The 15,094-nt window shown below is 35.3% G+C and overlaps 1 protein-coding gene across 3 annotated transcripts in view; it reads left to right on the top strand.

Annotated features, from left to right (window-relative positions):
• LOC142338631 (uncharacterized) overlaps positions 1-11,056 on the top strand; it is a 65,232-nt gene extending 54,176 nt beyond the window's left edge. For 2 of the 3 annotated variants that reach the window (XM_075388471.1, XM_075388470.1), the window contains exons 6-8: positions 5,379-5,485; positions 7,300-7,523; positions 10,654-11,049. In XM_075388471.1, the coding sequence (XP_075244586.1) occupies positions 5,379-5,485; positions 7,300-7,523; positions 10,654-10,885 (563 nt within the window). In that variant the 3' untranslated portion in view covers positions 10,886-11,049. Of the gene's footprint in view, positions 1-5,378; positions 5,486-7,299; positions 7,524-10,653 lie in introns of all 3 variants that reach the window. The other variant, XM_075388473.1, reaches the window with a different exon arrangement.
• Positions 11,057-15,094: the final 4,038 nt, after the last annotated feature.

Genomic DNA, 15,094 nt, shown 5'->3' with positions numbered 1-15,094 from the left:
AAACGGCTGAACAAAAACAAACACCCTTAGTACCCTTTTTAGCACTGCTTGAGATACGCATCATATTAAAAAATGAGCCCAATCGGTACATTCTTCGAGGAGTTATAGCAAAAAGAAGGTACCGTACCAAATGACCATGGAGGAGAGATACACCACCTCCAGAGCTAAAATTGAACACCTAAACCACAGAAAATGATATATATAGTATATATATTCGGAATCTACGTTAGACGGGCTATTCAAAACACTAATTTTCTAAAACACAGTTCAACGCTTCAAGGTGTCAATGGTGTCACCACTGGTGTCACCACTGGTGTCAACCTCTTCTGGGGCTAAAACGAGGGCAAGTTTACTGGCCAATTTCTCTGAAACGGCTGAACAAAAATAAACCCCCTTAGTACAGTTTGTAGCGCTGCTTGAGATACGCATCATATGAAAAAATGAACCCAATCGGTGCTTTATTCGACGAGTTATAGCAAAAATAAGGTACCGTACCAACTGACCCCAGAAGAGAGATACGTCACTTTCAGAGCTAAAATTGACCTTCTGAACTACGGAAAACGCCCTATAAAACATATATGAGGAGAATGCTCACCATCAGGGGAGTCTAAAGAACCAATTCGCGGGGCTAAATTCGTCTTTTTTGTTGGTCTAACATGTACATACCCGAAATGTACCCGGACACGAATAGGTAAAAATGGAGGTATGTGTCCTGGCCATTTTCTCGAAAACGGCTGAAAGAAACAAAACGCCATTTACAGGGATTCAAGTACGGCTCACGCTGAGTTCAAATCAACAAACAGATCAAAAATCGGTTTACTCTACGTGGAGATATTCCAACATAAATGTACCGTACCAAATGACTAAATAGGAGAAGTACGGAGCAGGTTTCGCTAAAATTGACCACCTGGACTACGTAAAACACCATAAAATATATATATATATAGGGATACTCAGCATAAACTGAGGATTCTGAAACACTAACATTTGTCCGTTAAATCGGGTGTTCACGAAGTGAAAAAAGTGATCAGACTGACCGTCATCCGCTTCTGGGGTCAAAATGGGGTCAAGTTTACAGGGTAGTTTCTCGAAAACGGCTGAACAAAACAAACGCCTTGTTTGTAGCACTGCTTGAGATACGCATCATATTAAAAAATGAGCCCAATCGGTGCACTGTAGAAGGAGTTATAGCAAAAACAAGGTACCGTACCAAATTGCGAAAAAGCGAAGTGACATCTGTTCAGAGGACAAATTGACAGTCTGAACATCACAAACTAGTATGAAAAATATATATGGGGACACTCCCCAGTAACTGAGGATTCTAAAACACTAACATTTATTGGGTAAATCGGGTTTTTTGTAGTACCGAAATTTGGGTCACCCAGAATAGCCCGAAAATTCGAACTATTTCAACTTTGAACATTAATAACTTTTGACTAGGCCGATTTAGGAAACCAACTAAATACTGCAAGCAAGAGGGGTTCAGTGCTAACAAAATGCGACCACTTTCGTTTATTTTGGTCCAGTACTTTAGGAGTTATTAACAATATACTGTTCTGTACCCCATTTTTTGGGCTAAAATCGAAGCCCAAGATCTCCGGAACCGACGTAAAACAACGTGAAACAGCGTTCCCGGCGTATTTGTGGGTGTAATTCTGGTCCACTTCCAAGTTCTAGGTCACGTCAAACCTTCATGGAGAGGTGGGAAAAATTTTCCCACCTCACCATGAAGGCTATTATGTTTTGTGTGTTTTGACATAAAACAACATCCACAGAATTTTGATGAAATCGCGAAAAAAGATAAATTGATGAATTAACCCCAATATTTGACACATTTAGCTTCAACAACCTAAATAGTCTCTAGAAAACACAAAACGCACGCCGAAAAATTTGTTCAATTGCGCAAAACACCCTTCTGCCATAAAATTTGAGAAAAAATTTTAATTTTCTGCATTCATCAGTAAATAAGTGTTCTAAAGGATATTTTCAGGAATGTGACTAGCCATTCCAGAGAAGAACGTCTTAACAGCAACAGATCAAGCCAGTAACAACTCATTTTGGTCAAAAATTGAATGAGAAAATCGAAAATGACCAAAAAAGACCCCATATGACCATAAATTACAAATTTTCTCAAAGTTTGGACATGAATAACTTTTTTCGGTTATTGACTCAGAACAACAATTGAATACATCAATCACAAGGGTTTCATAAGCAACAAAACGCGCCTATGCCCGTTTAATTTGGTAGTGTAGTTTTGGAGAAATCTTTGATGACATGAAGCAGACTACGATTTTTGGGCTATTGGGAGAGCCCAATTTCTCGCAAACACTAGCAAAACGGCTAAAAACGGTGCCACGTAGACAAATCTGAAGGCAATTCAAGTCCACTCATAAGATACGGAACGCCCAAAACCTCTACTGCGAAGTGGGAAAAATTTCCCACCTCGCCCTAGAGGCCAGGGTGTTTTGTGTGTTTTGATAAAAAAAAGAAATCTAACAAGAATTTCATGATTTCGGAAATAATAAAAAAGTTGTTGAATTGACAAAAACAAAGTATCCTAAAGCTTCAGGGACACAAACCAAGCCTAAATAACACAATTTGCAAGCTACAATAACCCAAATTAGAAGAATAATTAAATCAGTACTGGAAAACATTTAAAACATCATTATTTTTTAAACTTTAAAAATTTACAGTTTAAAAACGTTCGGAGCAGGCCAATTTAGACAACAATTAAAGACTGCAGGCCTTTACAAATCTCCCAGTCACTAAAACGCGACTATGACTGGCCAAATTGGTTAAGTAGCTCTGCAAAAATTGTCAAAAACCATAAGCGTGCCCCCGAAAATATAATTTTTACTTCCATTTTTTTCAAATTTTAACATTATTAACTTTTCGATTAGGCTGATTTGGGAACTCAACTAAACGTTGCAAGCAATAAAAGCTTAGTTTCAGTAAAATGCGACAATTACCGTGCAATTTGGTACAGTAGTTATGGAGAAATCTTTGATGACATGAACCATACCCCGATTTTTCGGCTATTGCGAGAGCCCAGTTTCTGCGCGCAAAACGACAAATAGCGGCGCCACGTAGACCATTCTGAGCGCAATTCAGATCCACTCTGTAGTTATTGAATACTCAAAAGTTCTTTTTCGAAGTGGGAAAAATCCCACCTCGCCATAAAGGCCGGTTTGTTTTGGGTCTTTTGACAAAAATGTAACTCGAACGAGAATTAAACGTTTTCGCAAAAAAAATTAATGAATTTCCAAAAACTAAGGATTCGAAAACCTTCAAAGACCCAAACAAAGCCTAAATAATACAAATTGCAAGTAATAATAACCATATTTAGAAGAAAAACTACATCAGTACTGAAAAAAATTGAGACATCATTATTATTAATTTTTTTCAGATTTAAGTCTAATCACCTTCTGAGCAGGCCAATTGAGACACCAATTAAAAAACGGCACGCCTGTAAAAACTTAGAATTAGTAAAACAGGACTGTGCACGACCAAATTGGCGGAATAAGTTAAGAAAAATCATCAGAAGAATTAAGCGTGAGCCACAAAAAAAATTTTTCGAACTTTTTTTTAAATTTAAACATTAATAACTTTTTGAGTAGGCCGATTTCAGGAAACAACTAAACGCTACATTCAAGAAATGTTTGGTGTCAACAAACGAAATTAGAACCATGCAATTTTGTACAGTAGTTTTAGAAAAATTGTCAAACACATGAAGCGTACCCGGATTTTTGAGCTAATGGGAAACGCCAACTTCCGGCAAAATCAAGATTTTGCCAACAAAAAATGAATTCCCGAAAACTAAGGAGTCGAAAAGTTCTATAGACAAAAAGTCTGAATAACGCAATTAACACTAACCCAATTTAGAAGAAAAAAACATCAATACTAAAAAAAATTTATAACAATTTTTATTTCTTGAATTTTAAAATTTACAGCTTAATAACCTTCCGATCATGTCAGTTTAGACAACAATTAAAAACTGCATACCATGAAAACTTAAATTAAACAAAACGCTATTATGCCCGGCCAAATTGGCAAAGTAGTTTAGGAAAAAAAATCTGAAACGTGAAGCGTGTCCCTAAAATACAACAAAATTTTACTTCGAGTTTTTTCAATTATAAACATTAAAAACTTTTCGATTAGGCCAATTTGAGAGACCAATTAAACACTAAAAAAACGGAGGTTAGTGCCGACAAATTGCAGCAATGAGCGTCTCACTTGGTAAAGTAGATTGGGAGAAATCGTCAAGAACATTAGGCCTAGCCCAATTTTCGGGCTATTATAAGACCCCAATTCCTAGGAAAATCACGCAAAACGACCAAAAACATCGCAACGTAGACTTATCAGTACGCAATTAAAGAACACTCATTAATTACTGAACACCCAAAACCTCTACTGCGAAGTGGGAAAAATTTCCCACCTCATCCTAAGGCCAGGGTATTTTGTGAGTTTTGACAAAATCAAACAATGGTTTCACGATTTCAAAAAAAACAAAATATTAAATTTCCAAAAGCTACGGATTCAAAAAACTGTTGTTTTCGTGCAGTTATAGCACTTTTTTCCAAGCGGTGAGGTTGTGTAATTTCACCACTAAAACAAGCATTGAATTTTTGTAATTAGACCGCATTCAGCGCTGTTTTCACCAAATTTTAACACTTTTTTTCCAAGCGCTGAGTTTGTGTAGTTTCACCATTAAAACAAGCGGTGATTTCTTGTAATTTCACCGCTTTCACTGCTGTTCTCACACAAATTTACCTCTTTTTTCTAAGCGGTGAATTTATGTAAGTTCACCATTAAGTTAAGCGGTGAATTTATGTAATTTCACCGCATTCACTGTTCTTCTCGCAAAATGTTAACACTTTTTTCCAAGCGGTGAATTTATGTAAGTTCACCACTAAATTAAGCGTTGAATATATGTAATTTCACCGCATTCATCGCTTATCTTACATATTTTGGACATTTTGTTTCGAGGCGGTGAATTTATGTAATTTCACCGCTAAATTCAGCGGTATAATTATGTAATTTCACCGCTACCGGGCGATTAAGGTTTTTTTCACCGCATTCACCACCTGGTTTATGTAAGTTCACCGCATTCACCGCTTATCTTACAAAATTTTCCGCATTCACCGCTTATCTTACATAATTTTGCGGTTAATGGCGGTGACACCTCGACCCGGGTAAATAACTACAGCTTCTAAAGCAATTCATTTGCAACAACTAGCTAAAAGTCTGAATTCTCGAAAGTGCTTGATTTGACTTTTTGCATGAAAGATAAAACGCTATTTTACTCAAATCATTTTTTTTCTCAATATGTTTCAATAACTGTATGAAGCAATCAGATAGAAAACGTTCGCCTTTTTCAGCCATGGTGATTTTGCGTCCACTGCAGTTGACACATACGAAGAGAGTTCCTCTCGGAAGACACGAGATCAAGTCATTCAAATCAGTCCAAAGAACAGAAGTGGAACGGGTAAGTTGACCTGATAAAGGTATAATATTTCGTTTAACTGTTAAATAATGCGTGCGTTGAAATATAGTTAGTCCCATAAAGTTGCAACGCAAGCGAACGATCGAAAAGCTCGGGGCTTGCAAATGGACAGTGTTTTGCTAGATATCTGCACGTTTTAAAATTGAACTTTGACCTTTGAAACGTTCCACTGCGTTTCAACTTTATGGGACTGACTATAATATGTGGATGCATTCTGTTTCTCCGCAATTGTCTTTTTTCAATTATGGAACATTGCTATGAAAAATAGCACGTGCGCCTAGGGGTAAAAAGTTGTACGCCTACCAAGCTTGGAGGGGAGGGGGGTAGAATCGGTTTCGCAACGAAATCCAAGGAAAATACTCCTCACTTAATTTCAGAGAAGAAATAAACCCCAAAGGAAAAATACCCCACAGAAAAAAACCCCCACTTGACTGTTTTATAGCTTCGCATTTAGCGCTTTTGGCCATGGCAATTTACTTTTCTGTGATGATGCAAACATTTTGTTGAAAAAATATCGATTGAGTCTGTATATCTATGATAGTATGTACAAAATCTAAGAATCTTAAAAGTATATTATCTTAAAATCATACATACATTATGGTACGAAAAAAACATTTTCAATGGTATACCTTAAGAATTTTTAAAAAGTGCCAAAAGACATCGAGTAATAGAACAATTTTAGTTCAAATAAGTTCTTAAGTTACAAGCCAATATGCTTTCAGTTCTATTAACCTTTTCACATAAGCTTCTAACGACCTTTAGCTTGATTGAAGATCTAATCTAGCAAACAGTTTTTGTCCGTCTGATTGTGTTATGCCTCAAAACATAAGTGATTCATTGTCCGAACTAGTATTTCGGGTCAGGAAATCTTGTTCCATTTCTTCGAAAGATTCCCAATTCCTTTGCTGAAGATACATATAGCAAGCTACGTTTTTGGCAAAATTTTTAAGAATGCTGTGTGCTAGATCTTGATTTAAGGTTGAGTTACTTTTGTTCTTTTTTGCTCATGAAAATTGTACATTTCGAATTGCAACAGCATGTCAAACAGAAACAGAACAAGCCATATAAAATGAACGTCAATATATATATATATATATATATATATATATATATATATATATATACATACATATATATATATATATATATATATATATATATATATATATATATATATATATATATATATTTATATATATACTGAGGCAATATTACAGCATCGTTCAATCAAATTTCGGAGAAGTTTTTTTTTACACCATTGATCCCTTGCACTAATAGTCTTCCTTGAAATTCCAATAACACGCTATGTTAATTTACCAGATTCTCCAATAAAAAATTGACTAACTCCGTCCAACTCTCAAACGCAAATTCAAACTTTTTCGAAAATCAGTGTCGAACAAACATGAAAACATATGACATTTTCAGACAACTCTCTTTTTCTTGTGACAGTCAAGTACCGTTGCGTATTATCTGAATTTCGTAAGTAGTCGAGAACAGTGGATCAATGGTGTAAAATTTTTCTCCAAAATTTGATGGCAAGATGGAGTAATTTTCTGTCAAAAATTGAATTTTTACTTAATTGTTGTTCCGTATGGTATCTATTGACTCCAAAATGTGATTTGAAACCTACAATATCAAACGTAAAACAGCATTGTGAATATTGTGAAAATTGAATATCAGCTTTTAAGTCTGTTTTTCGCGAGAAAACCACGCAAAGATCTTACAAAAACTTGTGAAATGATGTGAAGTGATGTGAAATGACGTGAACTTAAAAAAATGATGTGAAGTGTTTTTAGCACAAATCATCGAAAGGGTTCACAATGGTTTTGGCCGAGTATACATTCGACCACGACTCAAAGATGTTCTTTGTACATGGGGAGAGAAAGATGAAGAAGATTCTAGAACAAGAGGAGGAAGATAAAAAGTCAAAGGAGGAGAAACAGAGTCAAGATGCAACTTCATTCTCGTTGGACAGTGATTTTGAGTCAGATGAAGAAGACAACGCTTTTGAGGCTAGAATGTGCGTATATGAAAAAGAGTAACATCAGTAGTGATGAGCGGATTCAAATCTTGCAAGAACATTGCAATTTGGATTCAAAACTTGCAAGAACCTTGCAAGCAATCTTGGAAGGGATTACATACTACTTGCAAGCTGCTTGCAAGATTCTTGCAAGATTTGACTCATCTTGAAAGAATCTTGCAAGATTTTGGATTCAAATTGCAAGTATCTTGCAAGATTATGAATCCATCTTGCAAGTTTCTTGCAAGATTTTGAATTCTTCGATATTTTTTTTACCTGGTTAGCTGGCTGCATTCAGTGGTTGATCGAGCTGAAATAGTTAAGCTACTGTAGGAAATTCAAATTAAGTCTAGTTAAAAATCCGACTTTTTCGAGATTTTCCAGTATGATTTTTGTGGTTCATCCCTCCTCCTTTTTCATTCTGGGCTGGGGACCAGCAGTGGCGCAGTTACTGAAATAAACTATAGGAGTACTGATTCAGTACGGCAAAAAACCGCACTAACACAGTTCTCCGAAACAAACAAAACGACTAAACCAGATAAAAAGAAATCAGTATAAATGCAAAATAGCAAACAGAGTGTCAGAAAATTATCTCAAGTCAAGTCAAGTTCAAAAACACACCTATAATTTTGGAATGAAAAAAACTTCAAGGTAATCAACACCAATAGCTATCAACTGAAGGCATCAAAAGGGTTCACTTAAATCTTAAAAGTTGATTAGACCTAACAGTGATTCAAATAATTTTTACAATAACAAAAGTGACCATGAATTACCGATAGGATCAGTAAAATGTCAACTGTTAGCTTCTTCATCGAATTCTTAAAGAATTCGTTTGATTAAAAATAAGAGAAAGATTGAAAGTGTTTGTTTTTGTTGTTTTTTCGGTAAATTGAAATTAAAAAAAGAAGGATTTTGATGGCTCGAGATATCTTTGATTACTTTTCGGGAAGTTGTATTTGAATTCAAAATCTTGCAAGAAACATTCAAGATTCTTGCAAGATTTCTCATTCAAAAGTTGTTTACGAAAAAAGTCAGTTAAATAGAGTTCTGCTGATCAGGAATTCAGGAAATAGTCGTTTCACTTGGTTTACAGTTAGTTTCAGCTACCAAAAAACACAAAAAAATTTTCCAGAATTCATAAACTTGCAAGATTCTTGAACGATTTTGAATTTTTCAATCACTGGGGATGAAAAAAATACATCCATACGCCTTTCTCCATATTTTGAATCCGAGCTATTTTTTTTCTTTGAATTCGGTTTTGTAATTTGTTTAATAAACAAATAATTTGCTTCAAAAATGTTTCCTAAAACGTTTGTACCCCGATTTTTTTTGCCTTGATGGTTATCTTGTAAAATTCTTGCAAGAATCTTGCAAGTTTTGAATCATCTTACAAGATTCTTGCAAGATTTGAATCCGCTCATCATTAGGGAAGATAGCTTGCAAGATACTTGCAAGATTTTGAATTTTTCAATCACTGAGGGTGAAAAAAAGTACATCCATACGCCTTTGTCCATATTCTCATAATCCAAATTCTCATGGACTTATATTCTCATAAGATAGTGGTCTGAATAGTTCAGGGGCAACCCCGGACAACCAAGTTTGAGGTGCTTGTTATTGGTCAGTTTCATCCAGACAAAATCCAGGCATGATCAAAATTTAAAAAAAAAAACAATTAGCAATGATCAGGCACTCTCAAAAAATAATCAGTTTTGTTCAGGTAATTTTAGAAAATAATCAGTCGTGATCAGGCACTGTTTGACAATTATCAGTCATGATCAGGCACTTTTACAAAATAATCAGTCATGATCGGTGTTTATTTTTACACATTCTTCATGTTTGTTCGTTTTCACCTCGCTAAAACCAGAACACATTTTGTTTTCAGCTCTTTTTATCACCACTTGTGGGCGTTCAATAGTTGTAAATAAAACGTACCAATAAGTTTGCATTGCAGCCCTGGTCGAGGAATTTGCCGAAAATTATGCATGCTGAAACTAAAATAATTTTAGCACTTGCACAATTTCGACTCTTTATTAACCTATTTACCACACTTTTAGCCCATCTCTTTCATAATTTCTTCACTTTCATCAATTTTATTACATATTTTTAACACATTCTATACACATTTTAAACTGTGTGCAGAACTAACATACTTTCATCGCAATTTCATTGTTTTCTTAGCACAACTTCAGCACTATCAGAGCTTATATTACATATTTTCTTACTTTTCCTTACAAAATTTCCACAGCCCCGTTCTCTAGAGCTGAAGACTCTGAACTTTGAAGTGTTGAAATTATGTCAGAAAGTGCTGCATTTGAGGTTTCTGGAATTGGCGATTTCAGTTGAAGATATCTTAAAAAGTGCTATGAGTGAATTTTTTGAATGCCCTTTTTGAACCTGCAATAAAATTTGTAGTTTTTATGATAAAAATTAAATCTAAGGGCTACAAAATGATGTTTTTCTATTTTGTCTTTCATGCGAAAACGAAAAATGAAAACTCGACAGAAGAAAAAGAAGAATGACAAATCTATTTTTCCCCTATCAGACTAAGAGGCTCTTAGTCTTTTTTCCTAGGTTTCCCTAAAAAATAAAATGCCTCATAAGCGAAAACAGCAATGGTTTATTAAAAAATTGTGCAAATTTACTGACCAATTATTTTTTGCCGCATTTACCACGTCATTTACAAAAATGAACCCCCATTGCCGATTATGAGCACTTGACCTTTGCGACAGCAATTTAGTATTAAACTTGTTTAAATGGTAAAGCGCTGTTATATAAGAATGACAATCAATTATCTACTACAGCTGAATTGTTATATGACTTAAATTTAATTTAGCCGCTATCAAGTATTGAATTTTACTAATAGTTCATACGGATCTTACAATGAAAAGGTACCCTAGTCAAATTGGGACGGTTATCTGCTAAGATCTTGCAAGACTCTTGCAAGACTCTTGTATGATTATGCGTCATATTGTAAGGGCTCTTACAATACTCTTAGCAGATAACCGTTAATCTTGCAAGATTCCTAGCAGATAACCGTTGTTCTTATAGGATTCTTACTAGATAACCGTCGATTTTGCAAGACTTGAATATCGGTGGAAAATCAAATTTTAATACTTATTTCTACTTTCAGCCAAGACATAATGCAATGGTGGCTTACCCACCCTCGACATTGCAAAGTGAAATACCGAGACACGTTTGGCTTCCGGGCTACCAAATTAGAAAAACCAGTGATTTTTGCGCCACCACAGCCCGACAAAGAGGACGTCGAACAATCGGCCGATAAACCAAAACCAAAAGAGACAGCAGCTGAAGTCGTAACCGGAGCCAACGAAAGTGGTCGATATGAAGATCTTGATATTTAAGATGAGTAATTGATTGAACAATAAACAGAAAAAAAACCTCTGCAATTGCTAATAAAGTTGACTAATGAAATGAACAGTCTTATTGAACACAAGAATTGAGAGTGCAGTCAACTCATTTATCAATTTTAAATTCAGGAAAAAAAGTAATTTTTGGACCACAGGTTTATGATCATACACTATGTAAGTTATATTAGATATATGGAATTAAAAGTTCTATGTCAAGTTATCTCGAAGGAAAAACCAAAGTATTTTTACTTTGGTTTTTCCTTCGAGATAACTTTTGACATAGAAATTTTAATTCCATATATTTAATACATAGTGTCAATGATTTCTTACATAGTGTCAATGATTTCTCTCGAATCTGTTTCTCTTTTCTTTATTTTGAAACTTGAGATTATCTCTGCTAAAGTATGTAAAAAGAGATATGTAAAAAGATAGGGTAAAAAGATTGGGCATCGGCTGTGCTTTGAGCAGGAAGTGTTCCGACCAACAGAACAACAATTTTTAATAGCAACCATCAGCTATTCAGATGACTATTATTTAGGCGCTGTGCATTTTTAGAGTTATGGTGAGCTTCAGTTCTAAGACTCGGAAAGAATTAGGTCATCGTCGATTTTCATAATTGCTGAAGTGTCAGGTTGTAAAAATCAATGCCACGGAAGGAAGCAAGTAATTAGTTCAATATGTTTAACGAAAAAAGAAAGAAATGAGAGAAAGAGATTTTTGCAGACGCATTATTCGGAAGCAAGAAAGTCCCAAAAATATTTTACAATGTTTTAATCGCTTGCAGAAATTTAAGTAGGTCCCATTTTCAATTCGACACTAATTTTTTGACTCAAGTAGCTGCTTTGCTTTTGGTAATAAGGATTTGTAAACAGATAGCTGAAGATCTTTTCAAGCTATTTTGAGACTTTTATATTCAATTGCCGTCTATTTTTTCACCTTTTGTCATATCAGATAAATTTAACAGAATTTTATATGATTTTTAATGTTAATGCACCAACGGAAAATTAAAAAAAAATTTTTTCTTGGAGGCCGTTTGATTCAGATACGAAAATTTTTGAAAGACTCCCGCTTAATACATAGCAATTTGCACTAAGTTTTACATATCATATGATGCTCTATTGTTCATTATCGTTGCCTCAGTTTGATTCTTGCAATTGCCCAGCGAAATCTGAAATTTTCAATAATTAATTTGTTGTTCCAATTTGTGTCGTGAAAATTTTGTTGCAATAATAATTCTTTCGTCGAATTTTTCTCTTCGACAATAAAATGATGTTCTGGTTATTCTCAATATAGCTCGAGTTATTAAATTAGCATCGCGATTTGAGTATTTGGCAAGGAAAAGAAAATGTCTGCTTACAACTTACAGCTGAATTTCGCACCGACAATCCCACATTCAATTGCTTGCGTGATTTACGCATAACACGGGCGCAATTAGCATCTTGTGACACTGTCAAAGATCTTTTTCAGTCGACCCCTTTTGGGAGAAAACTACGACCCTAAAATTGAAAATGCCGAAAATTTAGATTAATCAAAGTTTCTCATCAAGAGAAAGCGAAAGAACTGACATTCTTTTTTGACCAAAATCTGATGAACAAGGCGATCTGTGCTTTTATCTATCTACGGGGCACACACACTCCGAATGCAAACGCAAACAAAGATTGAACGTGAAAGAGCGCTTCGTATTTCACAATTTAGACATTCCTGGGAGATGCGCTGTCAAGGAATCAATGAAAATGGAAATGTTTGACGACAAAACTTGGTCTACTGCATACCAAAATTGTGTCTACATACTCTAATTATGTGAATGTTGGGAAAAAATGACGCCGTCTACTCAATCAAAGAAATCAACATATCAAAATTGATGAATTCTCTGCTCGAGAGATGATGAAAAACTGCTAAAACACGCCTTTTTATCATCAGATTTGATCGATATTTGTTCTTGTATAAAAGGCAACAAACAATGGAGAAATCGGACCAATTCAATGCAATACAATTCTCTAAATGCTCGCGGAACATTGTCGACTATGTTAAGTGGGGGACCCTCAATCACAATGTGCTTATAACTAATAAGCTTTATGCGGAAATGCAGCGATTGATCCCCAGCGAGTCGTAAAAATGGCTATTAATAATGAGATGCAATTTTTTCTTCAATTCCAGCACTGTGTCTCCGGCACTTCAAACGCGAGCACTATTTCTCCTTCACAAAAAAACTCGCTCCAATCAACGCAACCAAAATAAGCTCTTTAGGATTTGTGGCCAAAAGTGCATTCTTCCCCTAACCATCGCCAAAAGTGACCACTTGATGGGAAAATATGCAACAACATCAGTAAAGGGAGTCACTTCCGAAAGTTTTTAGATAGATGAAAAAATCAGGGAGACGCGCACCCCATAACTGCTCAGCAAAAAAGGAAATAACAACATTGCAGAAGGAAGCCAACAGACAACGGATACAAACTAAAATTTTGTGAATAACTACAACGAAGCGAGTGTTTCAATATATGAGTTTTCTGATAACAACTGTATAGTGACGGTTGACAATTATGACGTTGGGGAACATGCATTGTGAAAAGCTGTTCGATTACTGTAGTGCAAGCACAACTGTAATCTGTCAGGTTGCAGTGCAAATTAAGCTGCAAAACAGCCAATTAGATAGATTAGGCATTGTAAGATTAACGTGATTCTCTAACGAAAAGGTTCAAGTAAGAACGAATGAAGTGCCCGCCAAGTAAATTAATGGTGGTTGGTATCAGGGTTGTGGTTGTTGAAAACAAACCCCGAGAAAAATTGTTGCTGGTCTATTTCTAACAATGAAAAAAAAACAGTATCACAAAGAGCACCCCAGGGTAAGTCTGTAAATAACGTTTTAACCCGATGAAGAAAAATTGAGCTAGAGACATTCTTTAAAGAAGACAACATCAAAAAAATTTGAATTCCATGTTCTGACCAAAACTTGGTTTCGCTTGTTGTAATAGCTTTTAAGCGTGATCATTCAATAAAATTAGCATTAGACTCGAAAGACCTAGGCAAACAGCTCATAAAAACAAATAGCAAATGCGCATAATCGAATTACTCCTTGATACAATATCGAATGTTTTGATTGTAATTGCAAAGCAAAAATCTGTTTTTTTTCCTCAAAGAGAGATCTCAAGTACGCCTACGTACAGCCAATAAATTTACTTTAGCCACGACACCCCATTGTAGTTTCAATACTGTTAGTGAATATGATACCCGCTCTTATCGTTTTAAAATAGGTCTCTATGGCTTCAATGGTATGCCGATTTTCAAAAAGCGATGGATGACGCTCTTATTGGATTGGGTGATGCTCATTACTCTCCAGATTATATTTTTCCTGTCAGCCAAGCGAATCTAGAAGACAACTTTACATTGGTAAATGCTTGTCTCAACATTTAGATGACAAAAGTTGCAATTAAATTGGCCGAAACCCCATTTCGCTAAAAATATTATAATTTGGGTTGGCAATAAGTTAACACAAACTGTTAAACAACCAGATGAAAGGAAGGCACAGGTAATATTGGCTTCAGATTGCCCCAAAACCTAAAACAAATATTATGATTTTCAGATTGAGTTCACTACCTTCTTGCTAAATTTATACCCAATATAGCTAAATTTTGTTTCCAGTGACGACCAATTTTCAAACTATCCAAAACGCATAATTGGACTGATGTGCTTGCTTGAACACCATTGTGGTGCATTTGGAAATATTGTACCAAACTAATTGACCTCAATTCACTGAGTCATGATATGTTCATGACTGTAAGCTTTTCACTTGATTATATTTTTACCTCCGTCTGGAAAGGACGTTTATTTGTTCATACCACCAACTTTTTACTTATCATTACATTCTTCTCTTAATCCTAATCAATTTCATTTGTTCTTCTAACCCTCTAGTTTCGAGCCCGAAGTTAATCAATGTAGAAACGTAGCAGTTTTCCAAGGCAAATTCTCGACGTGGATTTGCATCAATTTTCCGCCTCTAACTTAATAAAGGGAGATTTTAACTGTCACATCCGAATATGGATTCGTGCCGCAAATCAAAATCATTTAAATTGAACAGTTGCTACTGTTGACTTTTGCTACATGGCACAGTCAACAGCAAAAGAACGTGCTCGCCTTGGATTTGAACCCTTTTGGAAAACACCCTTTCTGTAAACCCCACTTCGATGGGAATGTTGGAAAAATATT

The sequence above is a fragment of the Convolutriloba macropyga genome, chromosome 4 (assembly GCF_964194025.1).
Source record: "Convolutriloba macropyga chromosome 4, txConMacr16.3, whole genome shotgun sequence".
NCBI lineage: Eukaryota > Metazoa > Xenacoelomorpha > Acoela > Convolutidae > Convolutriloba > Convolutriloba macropyga.
Note: the sequence above shows the minus strand (reverse complement) of the source record. Positions and strands in the feature narration are given on the sequence as shown.